The following is a 19,699-nucleotide window of genomic DNA, read 5'->3' as shown; positions in this document are numbered from 1 at the left end:
AACTACCAGGAGTACACATAGCTGTACAAACATCAGAAAACTTGATAGAACCCTACATATGTCAACAAAGCTCTCCTCACTGAATAACTGTGATTCTAAGCAGATAGACATGCCATGACGACACCAAGGCCATGCACTGATCGAGATATATTTAGGATTAAATAAAAAGGATTTCATGCACATCAAGGAATAAAATGATTTTCTTTCTGCTTCACTTGAATAGTTAATTAAAAGGATAGCACCCACCTTCCTGGCATATTCATAGTAACAAAAATGTCTGAGCCTGGTAGCTTTATTATAATGTTTTTCACCTGTTTTCTTCAATTGTATTTCCCCGCCTAACATCTATTTCATCCACACACTGTAACTTTAATATCAAATTTGCATGTACAACTTGTCTGATCTCATGCAACATCACCACATACTTGAACATTCAGATTCACTGCTCATTTGAACATTTCATTTTTTTTTTTTCAAATCTGCACATCAGTCCTGTTTTCAAAGTCAATGCATGCCAGTTCAGACATCTCTTGAGGACATGTACACTGTACCTCCTTTCCTTGAAGAAATGACTGACAAATATCACACAATGATGGTAGTCACAACCAATCAAATTGTAAATTTACAGATTGTACACAAAGATCACCTGTCTGGTTAAAAAAAAAAAAATGCACTGTGAATTCTTAGTCAGTTCTTCAGATTTTAGACTACTCTTCTTCTAGGATTTAGTGTATGTATCAAAAGATCTTTTTCCTGGTCTACCCAAATATTGACTGTTCTCCCATACCAATATCATCAATGTTTACAGTCAGTAGGCTCACCATTACAAAGACAAACATCTAATCTATGCAGAATATACTTTGCAAAACCAGAAGGGCACTTGCACAACACCTAATTTCACTGATACCTGTCTTCTTTTTATCTAAGTGTAAGAGATCACAAAATTGAATGAACAAAAAGCCAAACAACATTGATACTGCATTTTTACTGATTTTAAAATTCATTAAAAAAAATCATGAGAAGGAATAGAATGACGGATTTAAAACAATATCTTTTGAAATTGAAAGGACAGTTGTACATACCTTGCCTGGATCATCTTTTGATCTTGGTACCTTCATGAAACATTTGTTTAGGGATAGATTGTGTCTGATGGAGTTCTGAAAAAACAAACAAACAAACAAATGCAAAGAGATTGTTTTCAGTTGAAAGCCACTAACTTTTCATGGGTCATATGAACAGCAATAATTCTCATCATCAACAAAGTGCAGACAATAAAATTCACATTCCCAGGTCTAAACTGGTGCAAAAATGCAAAGAGCTCCATTCGAATACTCTGTGGTACTGTTATAGGTTGAAAAGAATTTTCTGTCTGAAAATGTTGTTGCTTTCATAATTTTTATTAGATTTGTAATGTTACATACAATTGTAAAGGGATGATATACATATCAAATGAAATACAGTTTGTAATTGTGCCTGATATAAAGCACTGCAACAAACAGTGGTCATTTGTTTTTATAAAGACAGCGTATAAAAAGTAAGATCCTTGATCAACAAACAGAAGAGCAGATCTGAATATAATTTCTTTTGCTAATGAGAAGTTGTCGTAAGACGGGGCTGCACACTAAACCCATTTTTGTCTACTGGTCTGACAGACAGTAGGACCAGTAAGTACCCAGTTTTTCCATTTTTTAATAGTCCATTCCTGAAAAAGTTACTGGTCCGACAGTGATTTTTACTGGTCAGGGACCGTCGGACCAGTGCCAGTGTGCAGCATTGCGTAAGATGATATATACCAATTATACGGATGTAAAACATAAGAGCATACTTATAACAGTATATCACGCACCATGATATCCCTTTCACTTAAGTGCGACAATAGGATGAGGCTTTTAACATACGTACAAAAAAAACAGTATTCAAATGTGAAGGAACTGTAATAATTCATGATTTACAATTACATGGTCATGATAAACATACAATATTATGAATAGAATAGTTTAAAAACGTGATAGAGTATCTTACTATGTGTGTAATAAAATGACATTCTCATGAAGAATATCTTTGTTCAAAACATGGTCTGCTGTTTTCATATGGCTTGGTTTTACAGTTACTTTATGCACATTGCTAATCATGTACACTGCATAATACATTTTGTATTTAAGTAATGTGTAGACATTATGCCTCTAGCAAGTTTATGTGATTGGCAGCTTTTGCTACGGCTGGGAAGTCTAGACTGAAAACCTTACAAATATTCTAATTGGGTTACTGGTCCACAATAGGTCTACAGGCAACAATAAAACACATTTTCCAGACGTTAACATATGAGTGTACAATGCATTTTGGTGAAGACAACTCTATTTCCTGTCCGCACTTGACGCAATGAGCAGCAATCAGTCTATAGACATGTGAGGCACAAGCTGACAATATCTGATTTAAATATGAACAAAAAAGAAAATGTGTTGTCAATAAAGGCATTTTCTTCAACCATCAAACAAATACAGAATTCTCTACCTAAAAGACACCACTAACAATGATTTTAAAAAGTCTTCGAAATTTATTTCATGCACTTTAAAAAAAAAAAAAAAAAAAATTCCCAACCCTCTTTTTATGTCTGTGAAGACAGTCTGTAAGAAAATTTCTACGAGTCGGAGAGGAAAACATCAGTTATATTGCCCCACAGAGTGCTCAATAAAAGCTCTGAAGATCCTTGATTTCTTATCTAAGACAGCATTAGCTTGATGGGGGGGGGGGGGGGGGGGGGGGAGGGGGTGGGGAAGCAACATTCATGTATACATACCAGCAGATCCTACACGTAGATGAATCACAAATAACTTTTATCAGCTTATTCATCATGTCATTAGTGTTCATATTACATTAGTGCTTACTCATAGGAGCCAATAAAGTACTGTATTCCGAAAGACCACCAAAATATAATCTCCAACAACTTGTCAGAACTTGTCACATACATTGTACCTGATAACTTTAATATCAACATTTTGTAATGTTGAAATCTTTACATCTTTACAGCTATACAATAACAGTAAAATGTACACAATCATTAAATTACAATGTACAGTATGATGTATGTTCACATCCCAATTTGCTACTTGGAAGAAGAGGTTAAGTGTGTACATGTGTATCTCTGCAGAGCTTGTATTACTAAATTAGAAAAAAAAAATATTGATATGGTCACTCTCCCTCAGAGAAGATTTACCCCATTGAGATGTCAGTAGCCTCAATATTCCAACTCTATTAAAATCTGATTTCAACTCTGCTAAATTCAGATACTGTGTTTTTTTCATACAAGTATGTAAAATATAGGCCTACCCCTTGTATTCATGCATCAAAGCTTTGGTTTTCAAAATCGAAATATTGGTCAACTTCTTTTCACTATAGACTTTCACTGTTTGACCCAAAATGTAATTAATTGCTTTGTCCTGATATTAAACAAAGCCTTCAAAATCACATATTAAAATATATCAAACATCCGCTTCTGTTCAGACTGTATACTGTACATATACTTACAGAAAGGCAAGAGTTCCATATGTACAGTAACCCCCCCCCCCCCCTATGTATTATGTATAAGAAACACCATTAAATTTAGATGGCTTTAGGATTAGGGTTAGAGTTTACTCAGGATTAACTAGGGTTAGGGTTGGAGTTAGAATTTGAAGTTAGGGTATTTAAACTTTTATAATCTTGGTGTCCTAGGGTAATGTGGTTGGGGTACATAGATGTAGTCAATGTAACTCTAGATATAAAAGTGGGAGTACATGGGACTCTTTCCTACAGAAACAAAACAAAACAAAACTACAAATTGTAGCATTTAAGGTATTACATATTAATCAGATACACACAAAATGCAAACTTGGTCATAAATACTTCTGAAGCTTATTAAATGCCAATTTATGATAGATGGATACAAACTGTTTCTTGAATACTCAAGAAGCTTTGAGATTGAGTAAACAATTCCAATAAACTTGAAGCACTTACAGATGGTGGCATGTGCAAGTGTGTGGATCTATCTACCGGTATTTTTTTCAAGACCACCAAGAAGGCATTAAATTAAATGCTCATAATATTAATATAGCTGCCACAGGACGCTGCATTTCCTGAGTAAGACTCTTTAGAGGGTACTTTTCAGGGATGTTGCTTTATTTTTCTGTTTCCATTGTGCATTACCCCTAGTTTTAGAACACTTTAATGAGAGATATCTTTGTCCCAAAGTTGCTTCAAACGAGCAATCTATTAAGTATTAGAATTTATGCCAAAATGAAAAATTTTGAGTAAATGTACACTGTACATGTTTTTAATGCTAGACAGCATGTAATGATCACTCATACAAATGGTCAAATTATGAATGCTCAAATAAACTTTGTTTTTCAATTGAATGGCCCAATTTGATGAGAGAAGACAATAACAGCTCTAAAATTCTACTGAACATTGTGTTTTATACCATTTCTAGACTATGGTAAGAGGAGAAGGTATGTTTACAACATGGACAGACCAAAATGTGACATTATAGACAAGACAGTCTGCAGATGTTCAATATTAAGTCAGCCACCCCCTTCTTGTTGAAGACTAATGACAATGTCAGGGCTGGCAACTCTCACGCATCGAGCGTGAGACTCACCCATTTGGTCCTTTCTCACTCTAAAACTTTATTTCATTTGCATGCATTTCTTTTGATCTCACTCACTTTGACTCCTAAATTATAGCATTGGCCTATGGGAGTCTCACTCTCAACGTTAGGGGCCTAGACAGAGGCATAGAGGACCGTGTAATGTGTAATGTGTAGTGTAATGTTCTTCCTGTTTCTCTATCCAGTGAGTTAGTGATTGACTGATATCTAGACATCTAGACAAAACATGTTAACACTTTAATGGGCTACAGTACAGGCTACAGCCACAGGCTATCCAAAAAGGCAATGCCTTACTGCTTGGCTAGGCAGTGTGCCCATCATTGAAGCATCGTTTTGACATTGACGGTGAACACACACACACAGTCTGCATGAATCTTCTGCTGAGTTACAGTAACGTTAGGGGCCTAGACAGAGGCATAGAGGACCGTATACCCACTTGGACCCTGGTTAGAGTCTAACGTGTTAATGAGAAAAAGAAGAAGATGACAAAACCACAGTAAGTTGTGCCCATGGACATTGTGGTTAGTTAATAGTTAGCTTCTTAATTTCTTTCCGTTTCTTTTCGCATTTTGATTCTGACAGGTGGTGTCAGTGAACTTCTAACGTTAGGCTAGCGTTAGACTGACTCTGAGCTAAGTCTAATCAACGCTAACCCTAACGTGTTAATAATGTTAATGTAAAAATAACCGCCACGTTAAGTTCACTTTTAGCCTAAACCAGTGACAGTGTGCAGTGACACTGACAGTGTAAACAATTGAATTGTTAACTAGAACTCGTAAATTTAAGTTTATTGCTGAGACAATGCTGACTGTTGAAGATATGTGTTATGGAGCTCATGTCAAATATATATGCACAATGACATCCTAAATACAAACCTTCCACCCATTCCCGGCATCCCTGTAGTACGGAAAGTTGTCGCAGATCCACTGATATATTTCGCTCAGTGTCATTTTCTTCTTCGACGAGCTGTTGATAGCGAACGTGATGAGGTTCGCGTAGCTGAACGGTGGCTTCCCGTCCTTCACCGGCTGCTGTTCGTCCCATGTCGCGGTCGTATCCAGTGGTGAACTAGGCGATTTTCGCATAGGAATTGTACCTTTTGAAGGGTCTAATGAGTTATTTTGTCCCTGTCCATTTTTGCTGTTCGGCGTATTACCATTTAAAGCTCCTGGTATATTCAGCCGGCCTAGCCAGTCCATGGAAGTCAGGCTGTTGCCCAAGTCTGCGTCCGCCATCTTGCTTGTTTAGTTGCAAGAGCCGCATTACACTCGGCGCATAAATACTGAATTTAGCTCTCACGAATAATCTCCGTTATTCACGCGCAATTTCGCTGATTTCAGTAGCAGTACGATAGATTTGACTAAAATGCTTCCTCAGTTGGGGTGTAACCCAGTTTTCGCAACAAATTTCACCCGGACTTTTGCCCTAATTTCAGGTGCGGAAGTACGTCAGCCTTGTAGCGCCACTTCACTACTTTTCGAGCTCCAGACCCCCTGCGAAGACTGCCATGGCAGCGGCTTCCTTCTTACGTCATAGCATGGTCGTAGCGCGAATGTACGATCGCGATGTACTGGTACTTAGAAGGCTAGATTAAATCATTAAAAAAGAACAATTATTCACACACAACTAACTAAAATAGGTGATTTTAGTTTGTGCTAATAAGAGTGTGAATCATGATATTATCATACATTTATTGATACAAATCTTGGGGACATTTTTCGTAGATAAAATCCTATCATCATTTGGCGGGAGCACTGGTTCTGACCGGCAACAGTGCCCCTGGAAGTTAATGCCATTAACAAAGAAGAGTTCCCACTCAATAATTTCCGGGGTTCGCGGGGAAGGGGGTGCAACATTTGCCCTCTCTCCTTACATAATATGGAGGGGCTCTAATCCAATGGATTAGCTCCATGCTGATGCTAATATCGACTGAGAAGATATTAAACCTTTTAATCATTTTGTCCACTTTGTAGTCTAGAGTACTTCTTTCCCTTTTCTGTCTTTTCTTCGTCGTCGTCTTCTTCTTCTTCTTCTTCTTTTAATCTCCTGGCCTGATCGTCTGGACATACCGCTTCACTGAAGTGTGGAAAAAAAAAATCGATGGTCAATGTGTGAAGATTTACCAAGCACACTGAACGATGTCCTTCCGGTCTGGATGATTAGGCCTATACCCGACTGAGAAACTCTGGCTATAACCTTACCATGAATTAAGAGATCGAGATTACGGAATATATTAAATTAACGAAAGATGTTTTATGTTGTCTGTACTTGTGGAAGGAAGCTAAGTAGGTATATCAACTAGTATTATACTGGAAACATTGGCGAGGTACCATTGGCGATAATGACACTCAGGCGATTGCAGGGGCAGGTCTGATGCAAATGGTAACATCGACAACGAAGTCTAGCCCCAAGTCTCGGTATGGGCCCATTGGTCGGACAGGGTGTCTTGACATCCTTCGGGCCTGTCCCGAGATTAACCTGTACTAGGCCCTCAATGAATGTGCTAAGGGGAGGGAAACAGGCTGAGATGTCCGGGGAAAAAGTAAAAAGTGGTCCAAATACAGGGGGTGTTTCATCAACGCTTGTCAGCGACGACAACTGTCGCCGCTGACCAATTTCAGCAAAATCCTTGGTTTTGATTGGCTGAGATGTTCTGGTCACTGACTGTTACTATGGTGATTCAAGTTGTCAGCGCCGTGACAAACGTTGATAAAACACCCCCCAGGGTCTTACCTTTAATATTAGGACACCTTTCTTTGGGATATCTCAGCCATTCCAAAACTAAATTTCATCATATTAAATGAATTTTCAATTCCTCTCAGAATAATGCATGCTCTTTAACATTTCATATTATAAGCAGTTTCTGATTATCTCTCAAAACCAGATTCACCATCTCAACCAAAACTATCCATCCCTTTAAAGGACAAGTCCAACTTCATATACATGTGGATTTAGTGAAGGCGGTTAGCAGAGCACATCAGTGAAAGTTTGGGGAAAATCGGACAATCAGTTCAAAAGTTATGAATTTTCAAAGTATCTGCGCAGTCACTGCTGGATGAGAAGACTACTATAAGTGTTTGATGTCACATGCGTACAGCGATATAAGGAAAATAAAAAGAGAATTTCACAAAACGTTACTTTTTTAATAAAGTGCACATTTCTTCGACTTGTTACTGATGTATATATGCCATGGGTGATATTATACCCCCTGCCTTCTGAAAGAGAGAAGTCGAGTGTTCTTTTGCTATGCGAGAAAAGTGAAAATATGTTGAATTTTCTTTATTCTTTCTTTATATCGTTGTACACATGTGACATCACAAGATATAGTAGTCTTCTTATCCAGCCGTGACTGAGCAGAAACTTCAAAAATTCATAACTTTTGAACGGATTGTCCGATTTTCCTCAAACTCTCACTGATGTACTAATATAGCTGCATTCACTCAACCAACATGTCTATGAAGGTGAACTTGTCCTTTAAGAGTGAAAAATAAGACCGTGTGTTGGGGGCATACGATATCTTGCGTATGAAAGGTTGCCAATCGTCATGGTCTATAGGAAAGTTGTGTCTATGGTCCTTCGCAAACGATACCATTTCCGGTTGTTATAGTTTCACCAGGAAGGTGTGACTTAGAGATACATTAAACCGAAAGGGTTTCTTTTCTACTCCCGCCCCCCCCCCACCCCCCCCCCCCCCCAAAAAAAAAACAGCATCAACACTTTCATTTTGTATAATATGCAGTAAACATTTGGGTTGTTTTTATTTCTGTTTTTGTTTTTGAAATAACCCTTAGAAGCCCAAGCCATTTTTTAACGTCTCTGACACAAAGAGGCACAGTGTGCCCTCTCTATATTTTCTATAGTTTTTAGCAACTATTGGTTTGAACTTTGGCACGAATATAAAACAAGTCATGCCCTACAAAATGGAACTGTCGAAATTTCACTAGGACACAACATGGGAGCGCACTTTGACTAATATGAAAACAAAGACAATCTTAAACATTATATTCTTGATTAATTTTAAGCCATAAGTTCGGCAATAGAGGTATAGGCCCCTAATCAGTTTGTGTGCTTTTATCAAGAAGGATTAAGAAACACATTCTGAGCCCTAGTTTGACCTTTCCAGCTTATTATGAAGGTCCATAACCTTATCAAGACATGATGTTCACTGGCGAGACGACCCGTGTTTACTGCACAAAATAAGACAAAACACAAGATGGCGCTATTACTGTTTAAAAAGGATATACAACTGCGAATTAATGTACAAAATTATTATGTATGTTGATCGGAAGTAGATTAAGCCCTGTAGTCACATTTAATATGCATTATAGGCCGCTTAATTCAATATATATATTTTGTTTAAAGAGAAATCAAAAACATTTATATAACCCATATAAGTGACATAATCAGAGGAAGGTATCCCCTTCTACACAACGAAGCTTCTCAACTGAAAGTCAATGACCTGATGCACGCTTCGGGGGAATAATAGGGAAACATTTTTCAATCAAAAAGTAAGAAAATGAATGTGAATGGCTATTCGTTGTATATATCTGTCATCGCTATTTTGTTTTTCGGCGTTTGCGTCTTCACTATAATAGAAAAGACTATGGTATGGAGAGGGATCAAAGGGAAAGAGAGTGTGAGATGGGAGCATCCTACACGAGATAGTTGGGTTTTTTTTGTACAGCTGAAATTTAATGATCTGGTGCATAAACACTGAGAATTGTGGGGAATTTTCTATCGAAAAAAATAAAAGAAGAACTAATATTCAAGAACACTGTGAATGTCTGACATATTGTAAAACTATACTTGTCTCGCAAGCTCATTTTCCACGTCTCCATCTTTCTTATGTACTTTTAGATTAGATACATTGATCTGATGCACACTTTGGGGGAATTTTAAGAACAATTATTTTAAATGCAATTTTCAGGGCTAATATGCATGTGAGTGGCTAATTCACTGCATTTTCTCGTGTACGTCTTCACTCTTGAACATGGGGAGGGTGTATCCCTTCGGTTACAGTAATCATACCGAAGGTTTGTTTTTCCAAAATGTTCTTTACCCCGAAAAAAGAAATCAGGTTCGTATTCCGCAAAATAATGTCATAATCTCTGGCGAAGCCCGGGGGGGGGGGGGGGGGGGGGGATCATTGTTTCCGTCGCCTATTATTATAGTTATGAGGGTGGGAAGGGGCTGACCTATCATGACCATGGTGAGCACGCAAGATCTTTTCAACGGGCGTGATTACACAAGTGTATGATTTTTTTTTCTGCCTGTGAGTGGCCTCTCTGTTTAGTTCATCAACCATGCACTGACGATGATGATATGAAGGGGAATGGTGGCATACGGAGGAAAAGACATAGTAGTCTTCTTCTTTTTCAGCTATGTGCTTAGAAACGTCAGTATTAAGCGCAATATGAGTATTATTTGTCATTATTATTTTATTATTATTATTATTAGTAGTAGTAGTAGTAGTAGTAGTAGTAATATTAGTAAGAAAGAGTAGTAGTAGTAGTAGTAGTAGTAGTAGTAGTAGTAGTAGTAGTAATAGTAATAGATAGTATTAGTATTAGTATTAATATTAGTAAAGTATTAGTATTAGTATCAATATTAGTATTAATATTAGCATTAATATTAGTATTAGTATTATCTAACACCAGATTGCGATTACTCTCAGCGGAATAACTCACTGTAGCCCAGATAGAATGCCCATAAAAATGGAAGAGTGTACAGAGTAAGGCGTGAATTACAAGTACTTCAAGTATGACAAGATTTGCTTGGTACTATAGGCCTATAATATGACGAGTATTTTCTCTCGATACCTACAATAAAAATGTTGGGTATATACAGGATCTCCAAAACAGTAGAAATATCAAGAAACATAATTATAATGGAGCTGTGTATTGAAGTGCACATTGCAACATAGTCGAGTGACAATTCTTTATTGTGCCAAAAATCCCGGCAAAACGTCGAGCAGAACGGGAAGAAACTTTTCAGCACCGAGTGAGACACCAGTCCTTACCGATGGCTTTTTTTATGGACGATGGACACAGAGATTCATACTTATGTCACCCTCTTCAACAGTGATGTCACCATGTCAGAAAACTGGATGCTACCCTCAACGACACTGTGAGAACAGTCAGTGGATGCCTAAAATACGTCACCGACCTCGCCCGACCCCAGTGAAACATCTGATTGTTCCGTCGAGTATCGTTAAGGGAACACCGAGAAGAAACCCCAAAATAGATAAACTTTAAACAAAGAGATGAATATTCCTTACAACATGATACAAACATGACAAAAATCAGATAAGAAATGTGACACTTTCACCTTTTTTTTAATGAATATTCATATGAGTGAGTTTATGATGTCACACCTTCATAATCTTCATGTATGCTATATATGATATTCGGATTTTTTTTTATTCATGTTTAGCTAATACAAGTAAAAGCATGTTCCCATGCCAAGATTTATCAGAGTTAACATTAGTTCTTTTTTATTTTGGGTGGTTTTTAAGACATGCTTTATATTCTAGCTGAATAATGTGAGATTTTTGTCATTTCTGTATAATTATGAAATTAATCAAGAATAAATTGGTAAAGGATGTAATGATCAAAGATAAATGTATCAAATCTAAATTGGAATGAAAAGTAACTGTTAATGTTCTTTGTTTGAATTACCGTATTTTCAAACAAGAGCTGAACCTATAGAAAAAAAAATATCTACACTGTATTAAGACTTCTTTTTCGCTATAATCTCCATTGTGTAACTCAAGATGTGGGAACCACAAATCACCTGTCGAGACGGGAAAATATGCAAAATAAATGTATTTAGAAAGGAAAATCGTTTATCTTCCCTCTGTAAGTATAACGGTTAGGCGAAAAATTCCATTATCTATTTCAATGCAGTGTTTTTGATGACTCAAGAATGAATAAAGATTATATGAATAAGACATTTCAGAAACTTTCCAAACAAATTAAAAGCGAATTATTTATTTGACTCTAGAAAACCGTCAGTAAAACTCATGAACTCTGCATTGAAATAAGACTCCGCTTTTGATATACTCCATACGGATTGTGAATCAGATGGTAACTTTCATTGTTTTTGGTTTGTTTCAGCCAAAGCAATTTTTCTATTAGATTCTATCAATGTCTATGTATAAACCAGTAAAACACTTATTTGCACAATCTTCTTTCTGTTTCCAAATGTAATATACCCAACCAAAGTGAATTTATTCATAAGTATTCATTCATCTTTTGTAAATAACATAAATTGTTAGTTATTTAATTTAATCAATGTTGTATTCCTCACGTGTTCCCCAATACCCTGGCAAGGATGACATGGGGGAAAGAAGTTGCCATTGTCATTGTTATTGTTATTGTCATTGTCATTGTCATTGTCATTGTCAGGGGGTATGGCCAGTAAGCACTCTGGACAGTGCCTATATAGTTGCCTATATAACTCATAACTCATATGCATGTATGCAGTTAGAGCCATGAATGTTCTAAGCGTGCATGCTCTATAGCCGCTCGCTGTGTTGTATGAGTTGCGTGCATGCACGCGAATATAACAGAGATTTTCCGGTATGGGTATTCCCCATTCTAATACAGTGCGTATACCGTGATAAACGATACTGCTTTCATAACTTGAAAATTGTATGTTATGCTGTAGTAAAGTTGATTGATAATTTGTGAGGATGGCGACCTTTGGAATAGGTAAACCTGCTCTAGGAAGGCAGAAACGGAAGCACCAAGAGGAGAGGGAACAAGATTCGAAGTCTACAAAGGTGCAGAAAATTGGACCAGTTCAAGTTCGAAGTGCTCTCCCTGCCACCATACTTAAATCTTTCCCTATCAGGCCTATCCAGAGGTTTCAAAATCGCTACCCTTCCTTTCGGGATCCAGCTGAAATTGGCCATTTCTCGCTGGATGCAGACCGCCGTGTCCACTGCGATGCAAGATTCCTTAAAGTCTACACTCATCCAAAGGACCCTAGGAAGACTAACTTTAACCTTAGAAAGGGTTACAAGGATTTCACCGACAGAGATGACGATGTAAAAGACCGACTGAACAGTCTGACAACTTGGATGCTGGAGAAGAGAGACGTGATAATATCCAGGCCAACAGAATGTCGAGAAACATCAGGTGCAGAAGGAAAGACGAATAAAGAAGGACAAATGGCAAGGTAACGTAGTAACACTTTGGTGAACCCGAGCCCCTGCATGGCTCCAGTCAGACCGCGCAGCGCGCCGAAAATCAGAGAATCAAAGTAGGAAATGTCAATAATATCAAGGGCAAAGGCCTCGCCGTTTTACGATATAAATTTCATGTCTCTTAGATTTCTGCCTCTAGGTTCTAGATATTTCATAAACTCTTAGACAAACGGTATACAAACTATTCACTCCCCTGAAGTACAATTATTCTCACTAAATTTTACAACGAACAAGACGGTTAGAGGGACGGGTAGCTCTTAAAACGGTCAGGAGCGAGCAAAATGTCACCCCAACGATAGCGAGTTCATTCTGTTTCACGGCAAAAGCGCATGGGGGCGTACTGTCATTTTTAAGCACACGGTAGGCCCCCTTTACAATTAATCAGGGTACGAACTTCAGATTTGACATTTTCTGGGTCCTGAAAAAAACAAACAAACAGTGTACATTAAAACAAAATCTGGTGTGGCATGTTATCAGGCCTATTGACCTCATCCTTAAACAGCGAAATGTGTTTGAGAAAAGCTTACTAAATTTTCAAAATACGTAAAAATGAGCCAATTAGGGCAATTTTTTTAAAGTCTCATCTGATGCTTTTTTTTTAATTTCAAAGTTTGAGAATGTACATTTATGAAACCGATGAGCACAACACAATAATATGACATCAGGATGAGCAAATGAAATGTACTTTGGAAAACTGTATATGGCTCGTGATATTTAGGACACATACAGTCTAAAAATTTGGGTTTGACACATAGGTAATATACATATTCTGTCCAAAACTTGCTCTCCGATTTTCTTTTCTTTTTCATATAACTTCACAGCATGAACAATGACATGCAGTTCCGCCCAAAAGCGTCTTCTCCGAAAAATCACATGTATTCAGTACCTTCAATAAAATGCACATGTTTTCATTCCTGGATATGTTATTGACAGTGCTAGAAGCTGTCTATCATTTACATCATAATTATGTCAAGATGTATTCATTTGCTTTCCTACATTTAATTTCCATAATTATGTTATATTTCCATTCCATTCCGAATGGCAGTTTGTATATTGATGAACACATAAATATGAGATTTAGAGAATACATTTTCCTACCAAAATGTCTTTTGTTTAACAAACACACCCTACAACCATCACCCTCATGATACAAAGGGATCTGTGGGAAGATGTTTCTTTGAATCTTCATTTTCTAACTCCCATTGATTCCTTCAAATTAAAAGAACAGTGAAGAAAACTCGTATTTCCTGTATTCTTTTGGTATGTACACATTCTTTGTTCATATTTATCACATATCGAATACTCGCAGAGTCCTTCCATAATTCATTGATATCTCTAATGATAGTATTTAATAATTGTAGAGATGACAATTATTTTGACACATTAACCCTATCATTGTGAAAAGAATTCTCTCTAAAAAAAAATCGAGTGAAAATTTTCACTCTAAAAGGAGTGAATACAAAAAAGAGTGAATTTCGAGTGAAATTGGAGTGAATTTTGAGTGAAAATGCTCATTTTCACTCATTTTGGAGTGACGTCAGGGATCACTCCAAAATCTTCGAGTGAACCCTGACGTCACTCCAAAATGAGTGAAAATGAGCATTTTCACTCAAAATTCACTCTAATTTTACTCGAAATTCACTCTTTTTTGTATTCACTCTTTTTAGAGTGAAAATTTTCACTCGATTTTTTTAGAGAGAATATGATAAAAGGGAGACACAATGTAGCTGAGATTAATGCACAAGAACATTGAAAAAAATCCATGGTTATGTATTTAAAAAAACACACACATTTATATAAAGCAAATAATTGTACTAGTATTCACTCAAAATCACAAAATATATTTGGTACACAATATACAATGGATGCTGTATGCTCCAAAATATGAGAGTGCAAGACTCAGTTTTCTTCTAAAGTGACAAAAAGAACCGATACTCTCTGCATAACTTTAATTTGTTTTTCCAATCCACACACATCTATTACAAAGCTTCAAACAGACTTCATTCTCTCATACCACACCATTAACTTTTCCCCCTTTTATGCTAGGTTGAATGCTGACTTTGTCACATCGAGGGGTCACATGACCAAGTTCCTCTGCACCCCTTACGAGAATCGGGAGGGTTGGGCCATGGCCGTGACTCTTTTCAGAGGCACGTACTACATCAGCGAAATTGAGACAGAAGAAAAGAGGAGACGGCGAGAAGCGATGTCGGAGAAAGAAAAGGAAATGACGTTCTGGGGATACAAATTTGAGCAATATGTGACAAGTGGTAATTCAGTTTTTTTTTTAAAGATTAGTAACAAGAAAGAAATGTACCAAATTGACGGCAAACATCTATCTAAAGAAAAAAGGTCAAACTATATATTCTAACAGAAAGTGAAAAAGGCGAGAATACAAACTTTATTTCCCTTTCGGATTAACGAACCTTCATAATAACGAACTTTATTTTCATTATCGGACAAACGAACTTTCAGAGTAAGAAACCTTATTTGATTTTTTTTTTAGGATTAACGAACCTTCGAATTAATGAACTTATTTTATTGTCGGAATTACGAAATTTCGGAAGAACGCACCCTCGAAGAAAAAACCGAAACTTTTTGCAATGTCGGATTAACGAACCTTCGGAATAACAAAGCTTATTTCTTTTTCGGATTAACGAACCTTTCAGAATAAGAACCTTAAATCATTTTCTAAATTTCAAACTCTCACACTAGCGAGTCTCGGGAATAGCGAACCTTCGGAATAACCAGCAATCTGAATAACGAACCTTCGGAATAAACCTTCTGAATAACGAACCTTCCGAATGACGAACCTTTGGAATAGAGAACTGTATAACCGAATCCTTAAACATCACTTTTATAATGCATGCATTTTCAAGCTCTCTCTTAAATGTAATATCAAATGAAGATACAGCATCACATATAACATTGCTTTTTCAGCGTAAGATGAGTACTCATTAAACATCATACAATGTACGAATGACTTGCATGTTTTCATCATAACTGTCCACTTATAACGAAATTTCGATATAACGAAAGAAAACTGCCGATCCCGAGGACTTCGTCACAACGGGAGTGCACTGTATCAAGTCTCGTAGGGTTGCTTGACTGGAGAAAATCTATTCAAGCCCACATCAGCAATACTTAACGCATTATGGCTAGATGTTGATATTCAGGGCACGCATGTTTTCAATTACCCTCACAGATGATGGGCGGACGACCTCCGTTGATACCTCAAAGCCTGTGAACTGCAACGAGGCTTTCTGTTGTGTGGTTCAGACCAAGCTTGGCTCTCACTCTTTGATTTACAATGGAGAGGTGGATTGTAGAATCAACCGACCTGGCACCGAACCACCAGCAAACTACGTGGAGCTCAAGACATCCAGAAAATGGTACACCGACAACAATGAGAGGAACTTCTACAGGTATAGGAGATGGCGTAGTTTTGATGACACGATTATTTTGATCCTTCATGCGACAATTGCTCCATTTTCTCCAAGGACTTCGAGATAGGGTTTGGGTTGTGATAGGTTCTAGGTTTACAGTGTGATGTGAGGACTAGGATTGGGTTCAGGTAAATGGGGTAGAATATTTAGATATATTTATTCATTATTTTACAGGATTATTCACGGGAGCAGTTTTCGCAAGAATGTCATGGAACAGGCAGTTTTATATTCGCATGTGTGGGACTGAATACATATGTATATCATGATCTACCGTAATATGTGTCAGGATTTCAAAATACATGTACAGCACTCTCAAGATAAAACAAAATCTTCTTTAAAAAACAAAAACAAACCTAAAACAACAAAGAGCTGAAACAAATAAGCAAAACAACCAACCACACACGCAGCGTGCATGACCGGAAATGGAAAAAGGACAATGGCAAGCTATGAGGGGGAAAAACACATCAAGATTTGGGTAACAAATTCTATACACAACTAGATCTGTCGTCTTTGGCAGTGTTTGGGACACGATACATAATAATATGGTATAAGTTTGACATTGATAGGCAATGCACTTTCTGAGCTAACCTCTACACAACTTTTGAGGAGAAATAAAGAAGAAGAAGAAGAAGAAAAACAAAGAATCAGTACAGATACAGAAGGTCATCCGAGAGGATACTCAGATCACCTAATAATCTCTGAACACAGTAAAATCATTAAAAAATATGAGGAATGATTAAAGTGGAATTCCAGTGCAGTTGAAAGTTAGTCTGAAAAGAAAGAATAACATTTTCTTAACACAGAAATGAAAAATTGATGAAAATCGGATAAAAAACAGGAAGTTTTGACATTTTGAAGTTTTACTAATTGATTCTTCAGGAAACACTACTTGAACTGTAAATGTGAATACATTGTATACAAATTGTGTAATGATATTTTTTTTTGTACACGATCAATGGAAACTTAGCAGTTGATGATATTATCAGCCCACTCATTTGCATATTAATATCAACTGTACGAGAACTGGTCTGTAGAAATTAGAGAACTTCACAATTTCATTACTTCCCTATGCAATTCTCATCCAATTTTGATCAAAGTTTCACATTTGTATTTGAAAGATTGTACTCTTTCATTTCAGACTAACTTGTAACTCGTTATGATTATTTACTATTTTTGTTGCCATGACAAAGTGCATTGTTTTTTTATGACATCATTCATGCATATACTTTATTTATTATTATTGTATCTGAAAAAAAAACTGCCCTTATGAGATGAATGAAAGACAAATCGACAGTTTGTACCGCTTTGAATCATGTTCTGTTTTTTGTTGTTGTTTTTTTATTATGGAAATAGATAAACTATTGAATTGAAATTGAAATTGAACTGGACTGGAGTTCCTCAAATTTCAACACAAGCAATTTGGGGATGCAATATAGATTATATTCTCGGCGTATTATTAGAACATTAACTTTTGTTTATTATGCAATTTTCCTTTTCTTCTTTCTGTACAGATACAAGTTGCTAAAATGGTGGGCACAGTCCTATCTTGTGGGCGTCCCTGAGGTCGTCTGTGGCTTCCGAGATGATGACGGTGTGGTGCGTCATCTGAAGTCATTCATGACATCGGACATGCCCAGCAAAGCTCGCGTAAGTTTGATTTCGAGTGATGACGAGATGCCGTATATTACCCTGCATGGGCTCTCACACCGAAGTGCATTTTTCATTTGTTGTCATTTACTTTTGTGGTAGGGTCCATGGTCAAAGTGTGGAATTTACCCTGCCTGCTGCAATTTTGATTCAATTTCATCTGCTTTTGTGATGCGAAGTATTGTTAATTTCACGTATCTTTCTTTGTTACTACATGGTAATGATATTTGTGTTATTTTGTGTATGAAAATGTTTTGCATGATTGGAAATGAAATAAATTAAGTGAAAAATTTTGAAAGCAGTATAGCCTATTGTACTTGGGTGCAGTCATTCTTGGACTAGAAAGAAAACCAATAATAATTTTCATGAACAGCTAAGTACTGAGAAAATAAGAACACTGTGCAGTTGAGTCTTCTTAACAAAATGTATGGATGTGAATTTCATTGAGACCGCGGACCAGCGAAAAACAAAGTGATCACACGAAAGTTTCTACTTCCGCAGTGCCGTGTTGGTTAAACAACACAGATATTTTGGAGTCAATTCATTAGACACAAAATCGATAAAGAATTCGTCAATTTTACTTACTGCTCGGAGTATAGTCATTTGGTTTGTCTAATCTTATTTTACTCACACAGGGAGCTTGGGATGGCGCAGTCTGCTGTAACTTTGCGGATCAACTGCTGTCTTACATCAAAGAAATCGTGAAAATCGATGACCCCAGGTAAGACAAGGGCAGAGTTAATGACGAACCACCACTTTGAAGCATCAAAAATGGCAAGCAAAACCTGTAATTCTTAAAATCAAGCAAAACCAACTGGACTGTCACCAAGATAGTACGGATCACAAGTTCCACGCCTGAGCTGAAAGTGAATTTGTGCGGTTCAAATAATAATAATAATGAAAAATAAATCAAGGGTCAAATTGTACTAGATACCCCCCCCCCCCCCCCTCGTGAGAGTCCCGTCCGGAGATGGAGGTATCATTGACCCTTGACCCCCCATTAGAAAACGTTACAATATTATACATTAATATTTATTAATTTGTGTGTGAATGTGTATGTGTCTGTGTGTGTGTTTGTGTAAGTATAATACACGCATAAAACGTGTGTTAAATTGTGAACTCACCACACATACATCCATGAATAATTGGTGCTCCAAATACACGTACATTCTCTTCGCGTGGTTTCAGGGTGGTGTACATGCTGGAGAGGGCCCCAGGTTCGTCCGAAGTGACCTATGTCCTCCACGAGGATGGGAAGGAACAGTTCCTTACAGAGGAATTCATCTCAGCCTTCAGCTAGAAAGAGCAGCATCCGGGAAGAATCCATTGTTACGTCATGACAGCTGACGATCTACGTGATTTTGTTATGAGACTTCTTACCTTAACCCTTTTTGTGCTTGGAGTGCCAATTTGCCCAGAAACCCCCATAGTGATGTACACATTGTCCAAAGTACAAAGTCCCTGGCCCTGGAGGAAGTTACTGCTGCTACCATGAGGACGTGGGCATTGTTAGTTACCATGGGACGAATTCTGCAGCATATAAGAACTACCAGGGAGCTCCCTGGAACTACCGTCCATGACCCCTCCATGCATACCATTCCACCATACTGCCAATTTTATACTGCCCTTGAGATGAAACTTGTGTGAGGATGAAACTTGTAAGAGTTACCTGTGTGAGGCTGAAATTTGTGTGAGTGAATTCATGTACCAGTAATTATCGGACTGCAGAGGTAGCTGTCGGTGAAATGTGTCTGT

The 19,699-nt window shown here is 37.3% G+C and overlaps 2 protein-coding genes across 2 annotated transcripts in view; one reads left to right on the top strand and one right to left on the bottom strand.

The window, feature by feature from the left end:
* LOC139720987 (forkhead box protein J3-like) overlaps positions 1-6,100 on the bottom strand; it is a 42,016-nt gene extending 35,916 nt beyond the window's left edge. The window contains exons 1-2 of the mRNA XM_071632319.1: positions 5,518-6,100; positions 1,083-1,157 (exon numbers count right to left, since the gene is read on the bottom strand). Coding sequence (XP_071488420.1) covers positions 1,083-1,157; positions 5,518-5,877 — 435 coding nt within the window. The 5' untranslated portion in view covers positions 5,878-6,100. The remainder of the gene's footprint in view (positions 1-1,082; positions 1,158-5,517) is intronic.
* A 6,174-nt stretch (positions 6,101-12,274) lies between these two features.
* LOC139720986 (decapping and exoribonuclease protein-like) lies at positions 12,275-19,699 on the top strand. The gene is made up of 6 exons (XM_071632318.1): positions 12,275-12,823; positions 14,898-15,121; positions 16,057-16,276; positions 17,809-17,944; positions 18,580-18,665; positions 19,133-19,699. The coding sequence occupies exons 1-6, from the start codon at positions 12,336-12,338 to the stop codon at positions 19,242-19,244; spliced, it is 1,266 nt and encodes a 421-aa protein (XP_071488419.1). The 5' UTR covers positions 12,275-12,335; the 3' UTR covers positions 19,245-19,699.

The sequence above is a fragment of the Diadema antillarum genome, unplaced genomic scaffold (assembly GCF_040938485.1).
Source record: "Diadema antillarum isolate AM-2024a unplaced genomic scaffold, OU_Dant_1.0 scf00000136, whole genome shotgun sequence".
Classification (NCBI taxonomy): domain Eukaryota; kingdom Metazoa; phylum Echinodermata; class Echinoidea; order Diadematoida; family Diadematidae; genus Diadema; species Diadema antillarum.
This window is presented reverse-complemented; position numbering and strand designations above follow the sequence as displayed.

Coding starts and splice junctions, on each gene's coding strand:
- LOC139720986 (XM_071632318.1), top strand. CDS start 12,336: ATGGCGACCTTTGGAATAGGTAAACCTGCTCTAGGAAGGCAGAAACGG. Junction 12,824..14,897: donor AAAGAAGGACAAATGGCAAG/GTAACGTAGTAA, acceptor CTTTTATGCTAG/GTTGAATGCTGACTTTGTCA. Junction 15,122..16,056: donor TGAGCAATATGTGACAAGTG/GTAATTCAGTTT, acceptor TTACCCTCACAG/ATGATGGGCGGACGACCTCC.